Source organism: Chionomys nivalis, chromosome 26 (genome assembly GCF_950005125.1).
Source record: "Chionomys nivalis chromosome 26, mChiNiv1.1, whole genome shotgun sequence".
Classification (NCBI taxonomy): domain Eukaryota; kingdom Metazoa; phylum Chordata; class Mammalia; order Rodentia; family Cricetidae; genus Chionomys; species Chionomys nivalis.
The window spans coordinates 927,251-948,208 of NC_080111.1; the positions used below are offsets into that span (position 1 = coordinate 927,251).

The window sequence follows — 20,958 nt, forward strand, 5'->3', positions numbered from 1 at the left end:
GTCGTGTTTGCATGACAGTAAGGTAGGACGGGATTTGGCTACAGGTTGTGGTTGTGAAAATCTAAGAACCCGTTTTTACGGCTGTTCCTATGGAAGAAACGGTCAGAACTGCATCTATGAATTACACTCTAGGTCGGCAGGGAATCTGGGCGTGGACAGTCACAGCCTGCCCGGTACCTCAACTCTAGGGCTCTGCCCTCTGACAGCTCACCGGCAGGCAGCAACCGGGCCCGGCGTCTCCGCGTTGCCATGACGACGCCGGCGGGGCGTCTGAATCCGGGTCTGATCCCGCCGGGCAAACCACGCCGACCTCCGCTCCGGGGAACGTGGGCCCAATGCCGAGGCTTCCCATTCCAGCTTAGTTTGAAAGGGACAGTGCGGGTGCGGACCCGGCAGCGCCAAAAACCTCCCGCGTGAGGCGCAGTCTGATGATGCGGAGGGGCGGGGACGCTCCGGCGGGAGGCGCAGCCCGATGACGCTCGGCGCCTGCGCCTGGGTGGGCGGGGCGGGAGCGCGGGCGGGAGCGGCTCCCGCTGCTCCGCCGCGGGCCCTGGAGACGCGATGGGGAAGAAGCAGGTGGTTAGCGAGGCTCAGGTACTGCTGAGCGGCCGGACTGTCGTCGTCTGTGGAGCCATCCTGGTTGTGAGGGCCGTCGGGTTGCGGTTTCGGGATGGGCGAGATGGGTCGTTTCTGCGGGACTTGTGAGACGTGGACCACTAGGTGGGCTGGGTCCCGCTCGGTGGCATTAAGGCCTCCTTCAGTGTCCTGGTCTTGTATCATTTTCATGATTCTGTTTGGATGACGACCACAATGGATTGCTAAATTGGATAAAAACAAGTGCATCCAACATTTAAGCCTTGGGAATCAGTGCCCTCTGTAAGCAGCATGAGATACTTGCGATATTAAATTGACTGCTAGGCACCTGTTAGTTTTCAGTTCTGTTAAAGATTTATTTATTCAGTTCTGTTAAAAAATTATTAATTAATTAATTATTTAAGATGTTTTGCCCACATCTGTCTGTGTGCACCACTGGTGTGCCTGGTGGTCAAAGAAGCCAGAAAGAGGCTGTCCGTTTTCCTGGGATTACTGATGGCTGCGAGCTGCTTCGTGGGTGCTGGGAACTGAACTGAACTTCTGCAAGAGCAACAGGTGCTCTTAACAGCCGAGGCACCTCTCCGGTGCTTGGTATTCTATTTTGAAAGGTTTCAGAAGGCTCTTAACTAATGCTCCCTGAACTTGCAAACATGATTTTTTTCTTACTCAAAGCAGCGTAAATTATACCCGAAAATCAATCTTCTTTGTTCTAAAATATGTTTTCTATTTCTCTTTAAAATAACTCTTTAAAAAGCACCAGACCTCAGTTGTCTTCCTACTTAATAAAAGCAAACCCATATCCCTTCCCTTGGTTTGCAGAGCCCTAATTAATCCAGCGTCTGCGTTGCCGTCCTTGGTTACTATGCTCCAGCCTTGGTGATCTTTACCTGGAGCCTTCTGAGCCCAGGATTGCCTGAAAGCCTTAACGTTAGCTCCCCGTTGCCCATTATGTTGGCTCCTTTGTCATGCAGGTCTCAGCTCAAATAACCTCAGAGAGACTTTCCCTAAGTAAAGTAGTACTTCTTATTCCGTATAGATAGTTATTCATCATATCTAAATGCACACATACAATCACTTCCCAAGTTTCACTGATAAACAGTTTGAAAAGATTTGAAGAGAATAACTGATCCTTTTATGAGTTTTTTTTTTTTTTTTTTTTTTTTTTTTTTTTGCCTTTTCCTTACTCCTATAGCATCCTCCACGAGCCCTTCCACCTGTGCCAAGGTAAAAATAATTTACAGTCATTTCATTATTGAACTTTAAAGATGTAAAAATAAGTAACAAAGTTAATTTGAAAAACTACAGTGCTTCAGGGGAAAAAAACTTCCTGGAATTTTTAGGAAAAATTTTCCTAAAAGTTTGGAGGCAAACATTAGATTTGAATTTTGAGAAATAATTAAAATAAGTAGTAGAAATCCTTAATCCAGTATGATAGAATAATGGGCCTGTTTTGAGTGTTCTGGTGTCCTGTTTATGAGATGCCCTTGTGTTTTCGGGAATAGTTCCATCAGGGCTGAAGCCGATTATAACCAGCAGAGTCCTTAATCTGCTTAGTCCCATTAATTAGTGGATAGCAGGGAATATGTATTTGTGTTTTCAAAAGGTTTTTTTTAGCAATGCTGTTAAACAGAATGCGTCTTACAGATAATAAACTAGTTTATAAACTGACAGTATGTGAAAGCTAGTCATATTTTTAAGGTTGTAATGATGTAAGTCAATTTTCAGTCCGATAATAATTAAGTTTCTTTCTTTTGTCCTGTTGACTCCGTTTGGCTGGGGCCACGTGAAGTGCGATTCAAGGTGAGTTTGTTTACTATTGGTGTGAAAACTCCTAAGTCTTGGTGTTCTAAGACAAGCGTGGAGATGAGTATGGTGGCCCATGCCAGTCCTAGTTCTGGGAATGCCGAGGCAGCGAGACTCTGCATTGGAGTGAGGTTGAATCTGGGGACATTGGTGTACACCGATAAGGCCAGCCACTTACAGGCTGAGCAAGGAGATCTGTTTGAGCTTAGGCGCTGAAGGCCAGTTTGGGTAACAGCCAAACCATGCCTAATAATAATAATATATAATAATATTTTGACTCCTTAGTTTGCTCTATTTAGAATTGAATCGGAATCTGTAGTCTATAAAACAACAGTAACCATTTGTTGTTACAAACTCCCGTGACTGCCGTTTTAAAATTATGTAAGACATACAGTTTAGATTGTTCTCTGCAGCCCCCAGAGTGTACCCCTTCACTTGCTGAGAGCTGCATCAGACTGTACTGTTCCTTTTTCCTTTAGCCAAGGGTAGGCAAGGTTATGCTACACTGATAACTCCAAGATTTTTATTCACCTAGTATCTTCTCAAGGTTGCTAGAAATATTACGAAGTGGGACCAGCAGCATGGCTTAGTTCTCGGGCACCTGCTACCCAGCCTGAGAACCTGCGTTGGGTCCCCAGAACCCACATGGCAGAAGGAAAGAAGTGGCTCCTGCAGGTTGTCCTCTGACCGCTACATAGAAGCTGTGGTGTGCGTGTCTACACACACACACGCATGCACATGTATATACACAGAATAAACGTTCTTTTTTAAAAATAAAAAGCCCTACTAGGTTAATTGCAAAGCTATTGTGCAAAGTTCAGAGCAATTGTCTTGGTAACGATGTGCTGAGATCTAGGCCGCTTTTGTCACGTGGTCCTGTGGTCCTACTGTGAAGCTCTCTTCCCTGACATGGAGCCGCCTTTTTGGTGTTTGGGCTTCCAGGTGACACACATCACTCCCTTCCTAGTACTGAACAGGTGTTACCCTGCTAACCCTCTGAGGTCAACAAGATCAGGACCCTTAGTGCTACAGACAGACACAAATCACTTCTGTTCAGCCTCCTGGCCAGAACCAATCTCGACCATACCTCAGCACAAGGGGCTGGAGCCTGTATGGGACCAGGTCTTGAGCCTACTTTCTAAGTCAGTGGTGTAAGACAGCACTGGGGGACAGTATATTATTGGCACCATGCTGTGTGTGGTGGCAGGTGGACCTGTCAATTTCATAACCTTTCCCCCCATGTGTAAATGCTGGCTGGTCCCAGAGAAGAGAGGAGAACATCTTCCTTATCAGAAGTTCCGTTCCAGCTGATATTCTCCCATTCTCGCTGTTGTTCTGTCTCCATAGATGATGTACCGCCTAGCCATCCTAAGAAGAAGAAAACCAGAACGAAAAGCACGTTAGGTAAGATGTCCTGTGTTGTGGGAGATCACACGTTTCCCCAGGAACTGAGCACGATCAACATCACAGATTGCAGAGCCCAGGTTCTCAGGTACCAGACTGATGTGTTGAGGACAGGCAGACGAGCATGGGCAGCCTGGATGGTAACCAGGCGTCTTCATAGGAGAAACTATTGTGCCGCCCCTGTCTGATGTTTACAGTATTGCTGTGCCCGTCAGGTCTTTTGTCCCTAGGTAACGTAAGTGTTTTTAAGCTCTGTTTGGTTCCAGACTTTTGAACATAATAATGGATAGAGACCTGGGATTCTTAACTGTCCTATTCTCTGTTAGAGCAAGACCCTGGAGGCAGGTCAAATCGTCAGTGTTTGCAAGCTTTAATAACAGCAGGGTCATGACCCCTTCCTCCTCAGTCACTTAACTGGTGACCCTGGATGGTCTGTGAGTAATCGAGACTCGACACGGAATCTATTACCTTCAGTTCTCGCTACTCGGTATTTTCCCAGTGGGCTTAGAACCTCAACATCACCGTTAGTTGACCCCTAAACTTCACCCTTTCCTTAATCCCTCTCAGAAGTCAAAAAACTTGTGCATGTGTGTGTGTGTGTTTGTAGTCTATTTCTAAAGCTGACTGCCAGCGGTGGAAGGATGTGTACTGTTGATGCTTGGGTTCTGCTTGCGTGTCTTCAGGGAAGCTTCTCTTACTGCTGCCATCATAAATCAGGGGCAAGCCACCTTCTCTAAATCCCTAGCAGAATGGGGCAATGCCAGTCTTTAGTATTCATGACCCCAGGAATGGAAAAGTGGCTCATCTTCCACTTGTGTTCCTCAGCCACTTTCTCCCAGTACTAGGAGAGCCCAGGCCCCCATGTGCTGTGCAAATGATCCTCCACGCCCCTGCATCTCAGGCCACACTTGGCCTTCCTCTAAAGGCCAGTGAGGCTAAGAACTCTCGCCCTGTTCTCGGTATATTTTTATTTTTATTTTCTAGGGAATGGCAGTAGGCGAGAGAAGGTGGTTAAGGGTGATTCAAATTTCCCAAATTATGTTGAAATTCTGCTAAAAGGTTTCATTAGGGGAAAAGTTGCAACTGCTAATTGACCTGCTACCTCCAGTTAATAATTCCCGATGACTTCACCACGCACTGACGTTCTAGTGAAGGCAGAAGCGGTAGAGGCGGTAGAGTTCTTAGGGAGGGGACAGGGGCATTGTCTGTTCTGTTAGTTTTCAATTGTTTGCACCTTTTAAAAGCTTTGAGTGTTGTGAGGCAGTTCCTCCTCCTCCTCTTCATCCTGCGGGGCTTCCTTTTGGCCCTCTCGTCCTCGGTTTTCCTAATCCCATGTCTATTTCTTTCCCATCACAAAGCCCAAAGCTAGAGAAGGGTCATGAAGTCATCAGGGCACAGTTCAGAAAGCAGAGGGTATTGATACACAGAAAACACTGCAGGTGTCCTTACCCATCTTCTCTCTAACTCAGTGGTCTCTGCTCAAGATGACCGGTTTTCTCCTGTAGCTCCTGCTTCTTCGGAAGGCCTTGCTGAGCCCATTTCTCATAGGCGATCTGAGAGCAGTGAACCACCAGCTGCGGAGCTCAAGGGACACCCAGAGGCTCCTGTTCCCAGGAGACAGAAGAAGACCAGGCCGCCTCCTGGTACGTGAGGAAACCCAGGTTAGACTGTGGCAGAGTTGTGATTTAGAACTTTGTTCCCGTATTCGGGTTCCCATAGACGGGTTCCCGTATTCGGGTTCCCATAGATGGGTTCCCGTATTCGGGTTCCCATAGATGGGTTCCCGTATTCGGGTTCCCATAGATGGGTTCCCGTATTCGGGTTCCCATAGATGGGTTCCTGGATTCGGGTTCCCATAGATAGGTTCTTGATCCCTTAGTTAAAATAACCGCCACTTCAGCTCTGGTGACTTCAGGATTCTTTTCAGGCCTCTTTGGTCATGGAGTATATGAGAGAAGAAGTAAAAAATTCAGGCATGAAAGAGAAAGCTCAGATCTCAGTGCATGCAAGAACTTAGTAAGTGAAGTGGACATTTCAAATTAGTAGGACAAATTCTGTACTAGCAGTAATCTAAGTAAGAAACAGCCTAGGGCTGTTGGGATCGCCAGTCTGCAGATTATTACACGTAGTCTTATTAATTATGAAGGCTTGCCCTTAGCTTAGGCTTGTCCCCCTAGCTCTTATAACTTAAATTAACCATAATTTTATTAATCTACACCCTACCACGTGACTTTAATCTCTCTCCCATTCTGTGTGTCCAACTCATTCTACCTCCCGATGGCATCTCCCCTTCCTCTCTTCTGCCAAGAGTCCCACCGATCTCTCCTGCCTAGCTGTTGGCCAGTCAGTCTTTTATGACACCAATCACAGCAGCACATCTTCACACAGTGCACAGATATTCCCGCAACACAACAGCCATCATTTATTGAGTATCTGTAACCCAGGCAGTGCTCTCTGTGTAAACAAAAATACTCTGTGTGTGTGTGTGTGCACGCACGCATGTGTGCGTGTGTGTGCATGTATGTATACATACATATCAAGACGGCAATGCTATTTGCTTTTTAAATTTGAAAATCTAGTGTTGAGCTGAGCATCATACATACCTGTAATCCCAGCACTCACAAGGCTGAGTGAGGCAGGAGGATTGCAAGGCGTAGGCCAGCTACATAATGAGTATCAGGCTAACCTAAGCTACAAAGCAAGATCTTGTCTCAAAAAAAGACCACAATATGAAAATAAATGTAGTGTTAATGGGAACAGGTATAGTAGTAGAAGCATAAATTGCCTCAGGCTGTTTAGATGTCTAAGTAGAATCAGCTGTAATAATTGATATAATGAAAGGATATTAGCTTTACATTTCTACAAATTGTGACAGAAAATGGTTTAGGTATAAAACTTGGATTCATCAAGATAGGATAGATAAGAGAATGTTTTCTCTGAATATGCCAAGTACAAAGAGACTGGACAGTATGAACGTAATTCTTACTTGGTAGCTGTTCTTATTGTGCATCGTTTTACAGTGTTAGAGTTAAACCTTTTCCATTTTGTTTAGACCAAAAGGGGGAAAAGTTGTGGGATAATCGTTTGTACACTGTGAAGATGTGTCTTTGCCAAAGTCCCTTCTGATTGGCTTAATAAAGAGCTGAATGGCCAATAGGAGGAGAGGTTAGGAGGGACTTGTGGGGGAGTGAGGAAGAAGAGAGGCAGCAATGAGCGTGAGACTCTGATGAAGTAAGCATTTAGTACCAAGGAGGTAACTGAGCCAGTGGCGGACCGTAGATTAATATAAACAGATCAATTTAAGCTATAAGAACTAGTTGGGAACAAGTCTAAGTTGAAGGCCAAGCTTTCATAATTAATCATTAGTCTCCACGTCGTTATTTGTGTGCTGGTGGCCCAGAGGAAGCTCCGACTCCTTCCCTGGGATTGTTGATGCTCTTCAGCATCTGTTGACGGTGGGAGCATCATGCCAATCCCTGTCCTGTCTCACGTTATTTCATTCCACCTGTTTCCATGACTCTCTTCATGCAAGACACTAGTCATCGGATTTAGGGTTCATCCTCACCCAGCATGACCTCGTCTTAACTTGTCTAAATATGCAGATACTCTATTTACAAAAGTTACATGTGTGTTTCTGGAGCATAATTCAACCCAGAACATAGGTCTAAGCTCACACATGCACAGTGAAAACTGGGAAAGTTGGCAGTGCTATCAGTGATTAGATTAAAAAAAAAAGAACGAAACATGATTTTCCTGTTTCTCATCTAAGAATGCGTATTCCTTTATTAGAAGAGGCAGTGAACCAACTTAACAAAGTGGAGTAAATCCGAGGCTAGCCCTGCAGACACAGGTTAGCCCCTAGGGAGAACTTAATAGAAGTGCTTTCCCTGGCTGGTTCATTGCTGTGCTCCTGGAGGACCTCAGGCGCTGACTGCATAGAGAAAGTCTGGAGCAGAGAGACATGGGATTAGTTGTTTGAGACAGGGTCTCACTTTGTAACCCTGGCCAGCCTGGGGTTTACATGTTGTCTTAGCTGGTCTCAGATTCACAGAGACTGGCCTGTGTGTGCCCTCTGAGTGCTGAAATTAAAAGCATGACCACCACACCTGGCTAAGTTTTTCATTCAAAACATTTTACACCTTTATACTATAATCTCAAGGTTTAATATCCACAAATATGGGGAAAACATTAAGAAATCTAATCCTAGCTGCATATGTTGGGCCACGCCTTTAGCAGACAGTTCAAGATGAACTTGGTCTACATAATGAAACCCTGTCTCAAACACTATCACCTCCCTTGTAGAAAAGAATTGGTGCCACTGACAGTCTCACGAGGGTCAGGAGGCCGTGTGTTGTTTCTGTCTTTACGTTGTAGTCATGTGGTTCATCTCATTTTCAGAGTTGGAGACGTCCTTCAGTGAGAAGCCGTCCAGTCCATCTTTACTGCGGAATGAAAATGGCATCGAGGTGGAGCCGCCTGCGGAGGCCGTTCTTCCGAAACCGCGGAGGAAGGCAAAGTAATAGTTTACTCGTCCTTGTGGCTCTCTCGAGGAGGTGGTGCTGGAGAACACTGTATTTGTGTGTGTCCGGATAAGTCGTGTTACAGAGATACGAGTTAGGAATAGAACACTAGCCAGAGAGCAGTGTATGGGGATAGCCTAAGGAGCCGTCTCTTAAAAAAAGCTTAAAAACAAAGAAAGCATTTCCGTGTAAGTTGCAAAAAGTGAGATAAAGATTTGTCATTGAAGATGAGCTGCTGTGATTTGTTCTTCTCGTTAATAGTTTGAACTATTTGCAATAAGCATAACTATTGTGTTTTAATAAAGGAAGTTAAGTCTCGTATAGAATACAAGAGTATACTTTAAAATAATACCCTAGAAGTTATAGAACATTGACGTTTATACTTAAAAATGACTCTGCGAACAGTTTTCAGTTACATTTAGAATTTTATAACTTTAGGTCAGGAGAAGTGGAGGCCAGCCAGTGACCATTTTCTCGGTGAGAAAACCGAGGTCTGCAGAAATACGGGCAGTTTGCGTCCATAACAGATCTGTTTGGGTAAACCCGAGGTCTGCAGAAATATGGGCAGTTTGCATCCATAACGGATCTGTTTGGGTAAACCCGAGGTCTGCAGAAATACGGGCAGTTTGCGTCCATAACGGATCTGTTTGGGTAAACAGTGTATTTGCATGCTCACGAGTTAGGACTCTTTTCATTATTTCCATGGTAATTTTTAATGTGGGTCATTCTTCAGGGATGACCTATTTTTTCAAAGACTTCCCCTGATTTCAGGAAAACCCAGCCAGCAGAACTACAGTATACTAATGAGCTAGGCGTGGAAGATGAAGACATAATTACAGATGAGCAACGTACGCTAGAACAGCACTCTCGGTTCACGGCACCCACTGGCGTCAGCCAGCCTGTTGGCAAAGTATTTGTGGAAAAAAGCCGTAAGTAATTTCTCGTTTTAGAATACAGTTGCTCTAAATATCGTAGAAGGATATCTTTAACCTGGTAAGTATAGTTCCGATGACCTGAATGAAGGAGATATTAAAAAATATCAACAAAAATTGACACACAAAAGTGTTATTAAACTGTTTTCCCAGGCTGGAGAGATGGCTCAGTGGTTAAGAGTACTGCCTCCTCTTCCAAAGGTCCTGAGTTCAAATACCAGCAACCACATGGTGGCTCACAACCATCTGTAATGAGATCTGGTGCCCTCTTCTGGCCTGCAGGCATGCATTCGGGCAGAACACAGTATACATAATAAATAAATAAATAAATAAATAAATAATTAACATAAATAAACAAACAAGCAGGATCTCTCTTTGGGCTGGTGCTCACCAGACTAGACTAGCTGGCCCTCAGGCCCTAGGGATTGTCTTGTCTCTGCTTCTGGATGCTGGGGTTCCAAGCATGGCCAACATGCCCTGCAATTTTAGGTAGGCTCTTGGGGTCAAAGGCAGATCCTTGTCTTTGCAAGGCAAGCATTTTACCAACTGGGCCATTCCCTCCCCTCTTTTTGCTAGCAGTATTACCCAGAAATTTTATTCTTATTTCGTTTAGTGTAAAAAACTTCCCTATTTGAGTAACTGATCAAAAGGCTCATGAGGGGTTCTGTTGACTATCTGGTATTTTTTTTTTTTTTTTGAGAAAATGAGTTATTCTTTCATTCTTCAAACATCTGAGCAATGGGTTTTGTGAGAATAATTGAGGTGGAATCTTGCCTGCTTCCTGAGATCAGTTCTGAATTGTTGCATCTAGAAGAACCCTCCTAAGCAGTGCAAGTGTGAAGTCCCACTCCTGAGTCTCAGGAGAACCTTATGGAATACCCCACATCTTTCCTGTGAATATAGAAGGCTGTGCACACTCTCCAATTCTTTCCTATGGATTCAGAAGCTGTGCACACTCTCCAGCACCTTTCCTGTGGATACAGAAGGCTGTGCACACTCTCCAGCATCTTTCCTGTGGATACAGAGGCTGTGCACACTCTCCAGCATCTTTCCTGTGGATACAGAGGCTGTGCACATTCTCCAGCATCTTTCCTGTGGATACAGAGGCTGTGCACACTCTCCAGCATCTTTCCTGTGGATACAGAAGGCTGTGCACACTCTCCAGCATCTTTCCTGTAGATACAGAAGGCTGTGCACACTCTCCAGCATCTTTCCTGTGGATACAGAAGGCTGTGTACACTCTCTAGCATCTTTCCTGTGGATACAGAAGGCTGTGCACGCTCTCCAGCATCTTTCCTGTGGATACAGAAGGCTGTGTACACTCTCCAGCATCTTTCCTGTGGATACAGAAGGCTGTGCACGTTCTCCAGCATCTTTCCTGTGGATACAGAAGACTGCACACTCTCCAGCATCTTTCCTGTGGATACAGAAGGCTGTGCACGCTCTCCAACATCTTTCCTGTGGATACAGAAGGCTGTGCACACTCTCCAGCATCTTCCTGTGGATACAGAAGCTGTGCACACTCTCTAGCATCTTTCCTGTGGACACAGATGACTGTGCACCCTCTCCAGCATCTTCCTGTGGATACAGAAGCTGTGCACACTCTCCAGCATCTTTTCCCAAGAATTTTAAAGAATTTTTCAAATAACCACTTGCTTTGATAGTGTAAACATTTTAATTTTTAAAAAATTACTTATTTTTGGAAACTTTTTTATGTGTGTGAGTGTTTTGCCTGTGTACCACATGTGTGTCTTGTGCCTACAAAGGTCAGAAGAGGACATCTAATCCTTGGAACTGGAGCTGTATGTGGTTACGAGCCATCATGTGGGTGCTGGGAACTGAACCCAGGTCCTCTGTAAGAGCAGCAAGAGCTTTTAACCACTGAGCCATCTCTCTAGTCCCCAATGTTTTAATTTTAATATTCCTAAAGTCTCTAAATTACTTCTATAGACTGTCATGCTAAGGACTTTTAAGTTTAATTCTGAGTTGAAAGTTTATTGATGTATTTCATTAAATACTGTTATTCCTAAAACTGTTATTTTAATATCAACTTTGGCTTGAGAACAAAACTTTTTGGCATTGCACAATTGTTTTTAAAGATGAGGAAATTGTATGTCTAAGCAGCCAAAGGTGAAAGAAAAGAAAAAATACAGCCAAGGAGAATTTTTAGATTTAACAACAACAACAAAAGTTCAATCTTAGTTTTATTCTTCTTTTTGTTTTCTTACGCTTGTGTGCTTGTTTGGTACATATGAGCGACATGCGTGTGAGGTCCGAGGACAGCTCTGGGGAGTCAGTTCTGCCCTCTACCTCTATATTGGTCGAGGGACCAAGCTTAGGACGTCAGGCTGATTTGAGGCAGCACCCTTACCTCAATAGCCGTCTTCCGGGTTCCTTTATTTTCCTCTTATTTTATTTCAGTTATTTATATGTGTTTGTGCATGACTGTGTGTGGGTGTGTGGATGCGTGTGCACACCCCTGTGGAGGCTAGAGGTGCCAGCTCCCTCTGGAACTGGAGTTGCAGCTGAGGTCTGAACAGAGGTCCCCAGGAAGAACGTTCGTGACCGTGGAGCCATCTCTGCAGCCCTTGGTTGTTCCTGAGACAGAGGCTCATGCAGCCCCATGACCCAGAACTCGTGAGCCTGCTGCCAGTGCCTCCCCAGTGCCCGGATGGCGGGCACGCCCTGTCATGCTGGCGATCGTGTCTTTTCTGCTCTGCCCTCCAGGGAGGTTTCACGCGGCAGATCGTTCGGAGCTGATAAAGACCACAGAGAACATAGACATGTCGATGGACGTGAAGCCGTCCTGGACCACTCGGGACGTGGCCCTGTCAGTGCACCGAGCTTTCAGGTGACGCTTTTTGTTGATGTTCATTAAACTTATGTGAATTGGATTTCATTGTTTAAAACAAAAGAGAAAGGTCTTGGCTGTTCTGTACTTTAAACAAAATTGACAATTTATAATGGTAAATAAATAGATTTATAGGTTTATTTTTATAGACAGTCCACTTGCTCTTATCAGTGTATGTTGAATCTTATTTTATGTGAAGAGATTTTTAAAAATTCTCTACCTTTTTATTTTAGGGATTGGTATATAATCAAACCTTTTCCCATGCAGGATGATTGGTCTGTTTTCTCACGGCTTCCTGGCTGGCTGTGCCGTGTGGAACATTGTAGTGATCTATGTTCTGGCGGGAGACCAGCTGTCTGGCCTCTCCAACCTCCTGCAGCAGTACAAGCCCCTGGCGTACCCGTTCCAGAGCCTCCTCTACCTGCTCCTGGCTCTGAGCACTGTGTCAGCCTTTGACAGGTAAGGCTGAGCCGGTGGATCCTTCCTGCCTGTCTCCAGGAAGAGATGGTGAGCAGAATGTGTCACCAACTATGTCTGTTTGCAGGTGACGTCAGCTGCACGAGTACCAGGGTTAGACAGTCACTGCTTACTCTGGGGAACACAAGTCGACCCTTTTTTTTTTTTTTTTTGTTAGCAATCATCAGGGCTGGAGAGATGGCTCAGTGCCCTCCAGGGGAACCCACAGCAGGAACTCACAGGGCAGGACATGGAGTCATGAACTGAAGCAGAGGTCATGGAGGAATGTTGCTTACTGGCTTACCCTCCATGGCTTGCTCAGCCTGCTTTTTTTTTACAACCCAGAACTACCCGCCGCAGGGATGGCATCACTCACAGTAAGCTAGGCCCTCCCACATCAGTTCTTAATCAAAGACGTAACCCTATCGGCTTGCCTACAGGCCAGTCCTGTGGAGGCATCTTCTCAGCAGGTGCCCTCTAGACAAATCTAACCAGCACTGTAGCTTATCTACCGAAAGAGGAGGAAGTCCATGATTTCTGAAGATGAGCGTTAGTTTGCTTTTTCATGATGACTTGATACTGAATATTCTTAGTATTAGATATTTGATGTGGCCTTGTAAGGAAGGTTAGGCAGTCTTTCCACTTGGAGACCGGCAGGCGACCGTGGGCCTGGTGCCAGCCGTCTAGAGGAGGGAAAGGTAGTGAAGGAGGAAGTCACAGCACACAGTGACAAGCATCCTCATTTCATTCCAGGACCGACTTTGCGAAAACCTCAGTAGCCATCCGGAACTTTTTGGCCCTGGAGCCGACAGCTTTAGCTTCTTTCTGTAAGTAATAGTTTGCCTTGATGATTGTCGTAATTGAGGAGTCTTACTGTCGTTCTGAATCAAAAAAAGTATTTTACAGATGTTTAATATTATTTCTTTGTATGAATCATTACTTATAAGTCAGTGAAATTGTAATTTAAAACATAAGAGTAACTTTGATAGAACTTTTCTTTTTTTGAGGCAGGCTCTCTCATGTAGCTCAGGCTGGCCTTGGATTCCCTGTGCGGTTGAGGATTGCCGTGAGCCCCTCGTCCTCTTTGCTCTCCCTGCAGTGCTGGGATTTGCGAGCATGCACCACCATGCCTGGCTTCCAAGTGTTTTTCAGTTTTTCTGAAAGTCACCGAAATGACTTTCAGAAGTTGAATTTATGTGTGAGGTCCTGGGGATTATTCCCTGTACCCAAAATAACAAAGTTCACTGTGTTGGCCTTCATAGTTATCTGGCTCCTGTTCTTTCCACTTGGCATCGGGCAGACACATTTGGCATGGCCTTTGCGTAATAAGCACTATTTCTGTGTTTCTGGCAATCTGTGATACATTTGTTCTAGGTTACAAGAATTTTATTAGTTAGTCCGAGCAGCTAGAGCAAGTCATTTAAATTCTTAGATCTTCTTGCCAGCTGTAGTGATAAAGTAGTGCTCACCTGTTACACTCTGTGCCATATCCGTGCCCAGTAAGAGAAAGCTTCCTGTAGAAGTGAACGTCTGTGCAGTCTGTCCCCAGGTATGGGTTATTCTGACCTTAAAGAGCCTGTACACCCGTGTCAACAGGAAGTAAAATCGCTGTGATTTGGCCTTTGTTTTTCTTCCCAGTGTACTTTGCTGCTCTAATACTGTCTCTGAGTCAGCAGATGACAAGTGACAGGATCCACCTGTACACGCCGCCTGTTAACGGGAGCCTCTGGTAAGAATTCACACAGGTGTTACCAGTTGCTATGGTAACAGCAGCCACGGAGGAGTAATGGTACTTCTCCACGTTTTCATACATAGATCAGAACCAGGCCAAGTTTCTGTTTGTAATAAACCACGAGAAGAAAACACTCGTTTTGTTGGCCAGTGAATAATGACCTTTTTATAGCCTTACTTTTGTCTCTCTTGATATGTAGTATCAAGTAGCCCAAGCTAAATTCAAACTCTTTCTTTGGCTGAGGCCAACTGCAAGCTCCTGATCATACTGCCTGTGCCTCCTCAGTGATCAGGCAGAGCCACCACAGCCAGCTCACCTGCAGTTTTAAAGGAACTGTTTTTTTCAGAAGTGTGTTTAAGTCTCTGAGCCGTCGTGCAGTGAGGTTGGAGGTGCCCTGTGCCTTTACCCCTGGCGGAGCCCTCAAGACCACGGAGCAGTGGTGGGCACTGGGTGGCCAGAATAGAGGCCAAGAACTGAGCAAGTTGCTCTAGGAAGAGAATACGGGGGAGCCAGCATCTTCAGATGAGCGGCCAGCTGCGGGGGTGAGAGCGTGGGTGGGGTGGGCTAAGAGAGGAGGAAGGATGGTCAGGTGGGGGAGATTGCCACGGTCAGGACTCTGGAGGGGAGTCCAACTTTTCATCTCTGCTAATCTACAGAGAGCTGTTTAGACTCTTCAGACGTGTTCTGAGGCCTTTCTCTAGCTGTTTTAGGAGACTCAGACTTTATTTCATACTTGGGATTACATTTGGACATGCGAGCTAAAAGGAAGGCATTTCTAATGAGCCTCTCTCTTCCCCAGGGCAGCAGAAACTGAGGAGCAGATTCTTGTGCCATGGATCATTGTGAACCTGGTGGTGGCCCTTCTGGTTGGGTTATCCTGGCTCTTTTTGTCTCACAGACCAGCCATGGATCTTAGTGAAGGTATTAAAATACAGATAGAAGTATTCTGAAATTTCTCTCCTCATCTTAGAAGTCTTCCAATAATGCTTTAATAACAAAAGCATTTAAAATAAAATGCTTAGAAGGACAATGAAAATGACAAGTCTCAGGGTGGTGGAGGAAACAAGGAGGAGGGCCTAGAGAGCTGGAGCCTGGGAACACTTAGCGAGGGGCGTCAGCCTTCTTCACTTGATGATGTCACACTTGTTAGTGTCGCCTCTGTCACGCAGAAGCGAGTCTTGTTGGCACAGAGTCTGGTTTCGTTCTTATTTTACCCTCAGTGTGCCCAGTGCCCAGTGAAGTCACCAATCTCTAGACCTGTGACTCTTTTCAGAACACCCAAAGGGGAGCTCCCCTTAGCAGACAGCTGATCATCAGCAAAAGCTCCAGGAACACTTGGCGCTTTACTGGACGCTGTGCTGCTTGACAGGGCCTCCCCATTGTCACCCGTTCATACGTGAGCACCGTGGTTACCTCATGTCCGCCACCTAACCAAACTGATGAGCTCCAGTGAGGGGAGAGCAGCAGGGGAAGATGCTGACATCCACTGCCAGCTTCTGCATGTGTGTGCACCACAACATGCACACACTCATGAACATTGTACACTACACACGTATTCATACACAGTGACATTGCACTCAGTGTACTTTGCTGTTTTTTTTTCTCACGAGGTATGTTTTTTGTTCAAAGAATTTTTGTATCTAATGGTTTATGTCAAAGGATTTTTATTTTTTTATTTCAAGGTTTAATTCTTCTCCATTTCTTGACATTTTAATAATATATTTCTGTGTGAAACACTATTCACTAGTTCAGTCATGAAAATGCGAACTCCCTGCGCTCCAGTGTTGCTGAGACTGATGCCGCATCTGGCTGGCTGTGCAGGTTCTGCCTCAGTTGCAGTGTGCATGGTGCACGGCAAGAATTTTAGAGGCTGCTGTCTTTGAAGGATGGTAAACTTAAAAAGCAAAAACAAACAAGGGAATACCCAGCTTATTGAGTCTTTTGGAGATAAAATGGGATCACATATTCGAGATATTTTAGTAGACACCCAATGTTAGCTCTGAATCCTCCTCTCCTGCATTTTAAATTACCTGATAGACTTAGATCATCTTCAATGATCCTGGGCTGCCTAGGTGACTTAATTTTCTTGGTAAGATGTGTTTCGTTGTCTATATTGTATTATATTTTTAAGATGTTTATAATGAATTTAAAACTTGAACTTGTAAAAATATAAAACGTGTCCACTTGCTGCCAGCTTAGCATGTAGATGAGAGAAGCCTCCCTGAAGAATTCATACTTGAGGACTCTGCGTTACCACGCACAAATCAGATTTATTAAGCTGCAAGACTCTTTTTTGAAGAGCTGGGAAAGTGTTTAAAGTGTGGTATGTTCATTTTCTTCTCCAGAGCTGATGTTTTTCTCTGACGTGGAAGAGTACCCTGATAGGGGAATCCAGGCGTCTTCATAGTGCCAACACCGCCTCTGCAGCAAAGACCGCACTTCCTCGCTCTTGTTTTTATAAGATGTGCGTGTGTGTGTGTGTGTGTACAATTGAGCTTTTGTTATATAATGCTGAAAGACCTGTGAAGATTATGAAAAACGTTTAAATTGTATCTGGTCTTCATACCCAGCATTAATTTCTATAGTATTGTCTGCCACCTTAGCGATACAGGAGATAATGGGCTAAAAAAAGCAGGGGGAAGTGTTTGATCCTGTTCTCTCAAATTTACTATATTCATAATCATAATAAAAAGCACCAATTTAGAAAAGCCATAACTTCAGTGTTACAAAATATACATCACGTTCCAATGTAAATATAGAGAATAGGGTGGAAGGGAAAACATCTTCATTTTGTATTTTTTAGTCTCCTTATTGAACACACTACAGTATAAAATCTGTGTTTTCTGAATCTGCGTATCATGTAAAAATTATAATTTGACTTGAAAGATGTTTTTACTTTATGGCTAATAAAACAGATATCTTTCCACTTAAAAAGCTTTTTAAAAGTTTTATTTTTCTCTTTTAAAATCTGTGCCAGTTGTTCTCTTGTCTGGCTGCACGTCAGGATCTGTAGGGAGCTTTGGAAGAACAGCTGTAAGGGCCGGGAGTAGTATTGTGTGGCCTGAAGTGAAGGCAGGAGAATCAGGAGGCCAGGGCCACGGTCTGCTGCTTAGCAAGTCTGAGTCCAGCCTGGGCTACACGAGAGCCCTTTTCAGAAACCAAAAATAGCAGCGATAAACTCAAACAGCAAAAGAGAAGCTGAGCCATGACTCAGCTCAGCCCTGTGATTTTGGGCTAACCTCTGTAGCACGTCAGCTTTCCCACCCTGTACCGCCCTCCCCTGCCTTTTTACAGTTGGCAAACCCAGGGTCTCATTCTGGTAGGCAGGCGCTCTGCCACTGGGTCGCATCGTTAGCCCCCTATGTTTCTGTTTTTTTGATGAGAAAGGGTCTCGCTGTGTTATCCCAAGACTGACCTCAAACTCCTGATCCTGCTTCCCCAACCTCTGGAATGCTGAGGTGGCAGGGCCCTGGTTCTTCTTCTGAGCCACAAGAAACACGGGTGAAAGTTCACCATCCTCATTCTCAAACTCTCTGTCGGGTATCTTCAGGTTTTTGGGAAATTCCACATGGAAAAGGCTGTCTTCACACACTTCAAATCTTTCTTCAGCTGTTGCCTGTGAGCCCCTATAGCGTACGTCAATGGGGAGACCTTAAGAAGAGAAAGTGGGGGCTGGAGAGATGGTTCAGTGGTTAAGAGCACTGGCCGCTCTTCCAGAGTTCCTGAGTTCAATTTCCAGCCACTACGTGGTGGCTCACACCTATCTGTAATGAGATCCGGTGCCCTCTTCTTGTCTGCAGGCGTACATGCAGGCAGAACACTGTATACATGATAAATAAATAAACATTGAGAGAGAGAGAGTGAGTCCTGGATGTGAGCAGGAGCTGTGCGAAATGGAGTTTTTAGTGGTAGAGATTCACTAAAGGTGACTTTTGAGCTCCCTCTTGCCTAAAAGACTACATTTACAATATTATAGCAATAAATAATGACTCTGAGATATTTAAACATATTTAACATGTTTTATTTAAATTTTTTATTGTTTAAAATTTAATATTTAAAATGCTTTATATTTTTAAAAGCCCAGTGTGCATGCAGCTAGCCAATGGGGCGCACACCTTCGATTCCAGGCAGGAATCTGAGTTCAAGGCCAGCCTGGACTACTGAGCAAGTTCCTGGATAGCCAGGGTACACAGAGAAACCCTGTGTTGAAAAACAAAGCAAAAACAAATATCCAATGTGCTATCCACCTTGATATCTTTAAATGTTAAATGCCCAATAAAGTTCTGGAAACTTCTTGGTTTGCTTTGTGTACGATGGTTAAATTATTCTGATTCTGAGACACCAGAAGGAATTGATGAGTCAGGCTGGGAAATCATAGAGTAAATCATTGTACTTTTCTGTACGAGAGATGTCCCAGAATAGGAACGGTAAAGAAAGTAGGGTTCTTGTATCAAGGATACAATTGTTTTAAGGGTCAGATTTTTTTGAATGTGGTGTTATTACCTCAAACGAATTTGGAGCGTACTAGAGCTCCGGAGGTAAGGTAAACGTATACAATTGTGCTCCGTGTTTGCGGAATGGTCAGATAAATGTGTTCAGGTAGGATGCTGGAAATATGCATTTGGTGCACAGAAAGTGATATCTGATATTAATAGTCTAAAAGAAATGGTGTGGGGAGAGGCGGGCTCCTAAGACAAAAGTACTATTTAGAAAAATAGTACATTAGTTGGAGGAGGTTGCCCACCAGCAAGCTCTGACTTCCGGAGGAAACAGGAACTGCCTGATGAGGAACCAGAGCAGATGGTCCAGCTTGCTAAATCCACACCTCCAAACCCAGGAGACCTCCGGCCCTGCAGCCCGGGCGTTCTGCACGTGGTCCATAAAAGCGCGGGAAAGTCAGCTGCGCGCGCGCGCGTGCGTGCGCAGCAAACAGCGGTTGGGTTAGTGGCTAATAGGGCCCTGAAGAGAATGTAACAATGGAGTTGCCTCCTCCGGGAAACCGGAGGGTTTCCATCAGTAACCCTCAAGAGACACCCCACAGGCTTTCCACCGCCCATGGCATGATGCCCGCCCGCTCGTCTATGGCCTCCTCCACTGGCTCCCCGAAGCCCCACGCCCTGCCTGATGCCCACAAGTCTTCCATCGCGAGCAGTGTGCCAGGTGGGTCCATGCTGCCCAGCTCCATCCCCCAGAAGAGCGCCCTCTTCCTTCCGGATGCCACCGCACAGCAGCGCAGAGGATCCACCGTCTCCTCCGTGCGTTATGCCGGCGAACAAGCCAAGCAACCGGTCGCGGACAAAGAGAAGGACAAGGAGAAGAAGGGCAAGAGCAAGGGCAAGAGCAAGAACAAGGGCGCAGGACTGCTGAACGTGAGTGGCCCGAGTGGAGGGGTGGGGGCGCTGAGGATGGGAGACCCGTGGTGCCCTCAGGGCTCGCCCTCCCGAGACCTCCCTCGCTAGACACCTTAGGCGATTTAGCTTCTGCAGGGTCGTTTTTATCGAATGAAGCTCATGCCCAACAGGGCAAAGGACCGTCACTCTGTCTTCTCCTCCTGTTTATTCTCTCTGCCTGACAGCCCCACGATCTTTTCCCCTTCCTTGCTATTGGCAGCTCTTTATTAGACCAATGAGGTGTTTTAGACGTCAAAGTAACACAGCTTCACAGAGTCACACAAAGGCAACATAAAAGAATGCAACCCATCTTTGCATCATTAAACAAATGTTCCACAGCATAAACAAATGAAATATATCTTAAATTAATATTCCACAAGAGTGATGGATGTGGGAGGGCCTCCCCCATGGTGGGTGGTGCCACCCCTGGGCTGGTGGTCCTGGGTTCTGTAAGGAAGCAGTCTGAGCAAGCCATGGAGAACAAGTCAGTAAGCAGCACCCCTCCATGGCTTCTGCAGCAGCTCCTGCCTCCAGGAGCCTGTATTGTTCCTGCCTCCAGGAGCCTGTACTGTTCCTGTCCTGACTTCCTTCAGTAATGAGCAGTGATGTGGAAGTGTAAGCCAAATAGGCCCTGTCCGCCCCAGCTTCCTTTTGGTCATGGTGTCTCATCACAGCGATACTAACCCTAAGACACCTACCATGTGCAAGGCCCTGGGTTGAAGCCCCCAGCACTGAAAAAAAAATGGAAAGAGAATTGAACCCCAGTCATATTTTACTGCCATTTGTCTCTTCAGGAATGGCAATATTGTTATGTACTATGATCTTAAATGAATATATAACTACAGTTATCATAACCGTCCTGACAACTTGATCCTTTGATTATTATGTATTCATCTCATTTGTCCTTTCCATGTGTAATAGGGTCTGCCTGTGTGGCACGGGCCCGTCTTCCTGCCTCAGCCTCCCGAGGCTGCCATGACAACAAATTCCTCTCTGCTTGATCAAGTCCACTGTTGACACCCTCTATTATATTGATTGATTGCATCAATCAGCTTTAGAAGGTTTTGCTGTTTTAATTGTATCTCTGTGTTAAACTCCAAATTTTGTGTCTTGCTGTTCTGATTTTTGTTGAACTGTGTTCTTTGGCTTCTTGGGTGTCCTCAATTCAGAATTGCTGTCTCAGAAGTTTATAGATCTCCATTTCCTATTAGGATATTGCTAAATTAGGAGGTTGCTTATTAGGAAACTGCTCTTTGGTGGTGTCATGTTTCCCAGA

General features: G+C 45.2%; 2 protein-coding genes across 2 annotated transcripts in view; both read left to right on the forward strand.

Moving 5' to 3' along the window:
- Positions 1–510: 510 nt before the first annotated feature.
- Positions 511–18,504, forward strand: Tmem237 (transmembrane protein 237). Its single transcript, XM_057758851.1, has 13 exons — positions 511–594; positions 1,787–1,818; positions 2,384–2,394; positions 3,745–3,801; positions 5,307–5,444; positions 8,200–8,317; positions 9,093–9,250; positions 11,981–12,104; positions 12,372–12,563; positions 13,314–13,387; positions 14,199–14,289; positions 15,092–15,213; positions 16,638–18,504. Exons 1-13 carry the CDS (start codon positions 562–564, stop codon positions 16,697–16,699), a joined length of 1,212 nt encoding a protein of 403 aa, XP_057614834.1. The 5' UTR covers positions 511–561; the 3' UTR covers positions 16,700–18,504.
- Positions 18,505–19,268: 764 nt separating this feature from the next.
- The window catches only part of C2cd6 (C2 calcium dependent domain containing 6), a 68,976-nt gene continuing 67,286 nt past the window's right edge, over positions 19,269–20,958 (forward strand). Inside the window, exon 1 of the mRNA XM_057758297.1 lies at positions 19,269–19,661. Within this exon, the coding sequence (XP_057614280.1) occupies positions 19,269–19,661 (393 nt within the window). The remainder of the gene's footprint in view (positions 19,662–20,958) is intronic.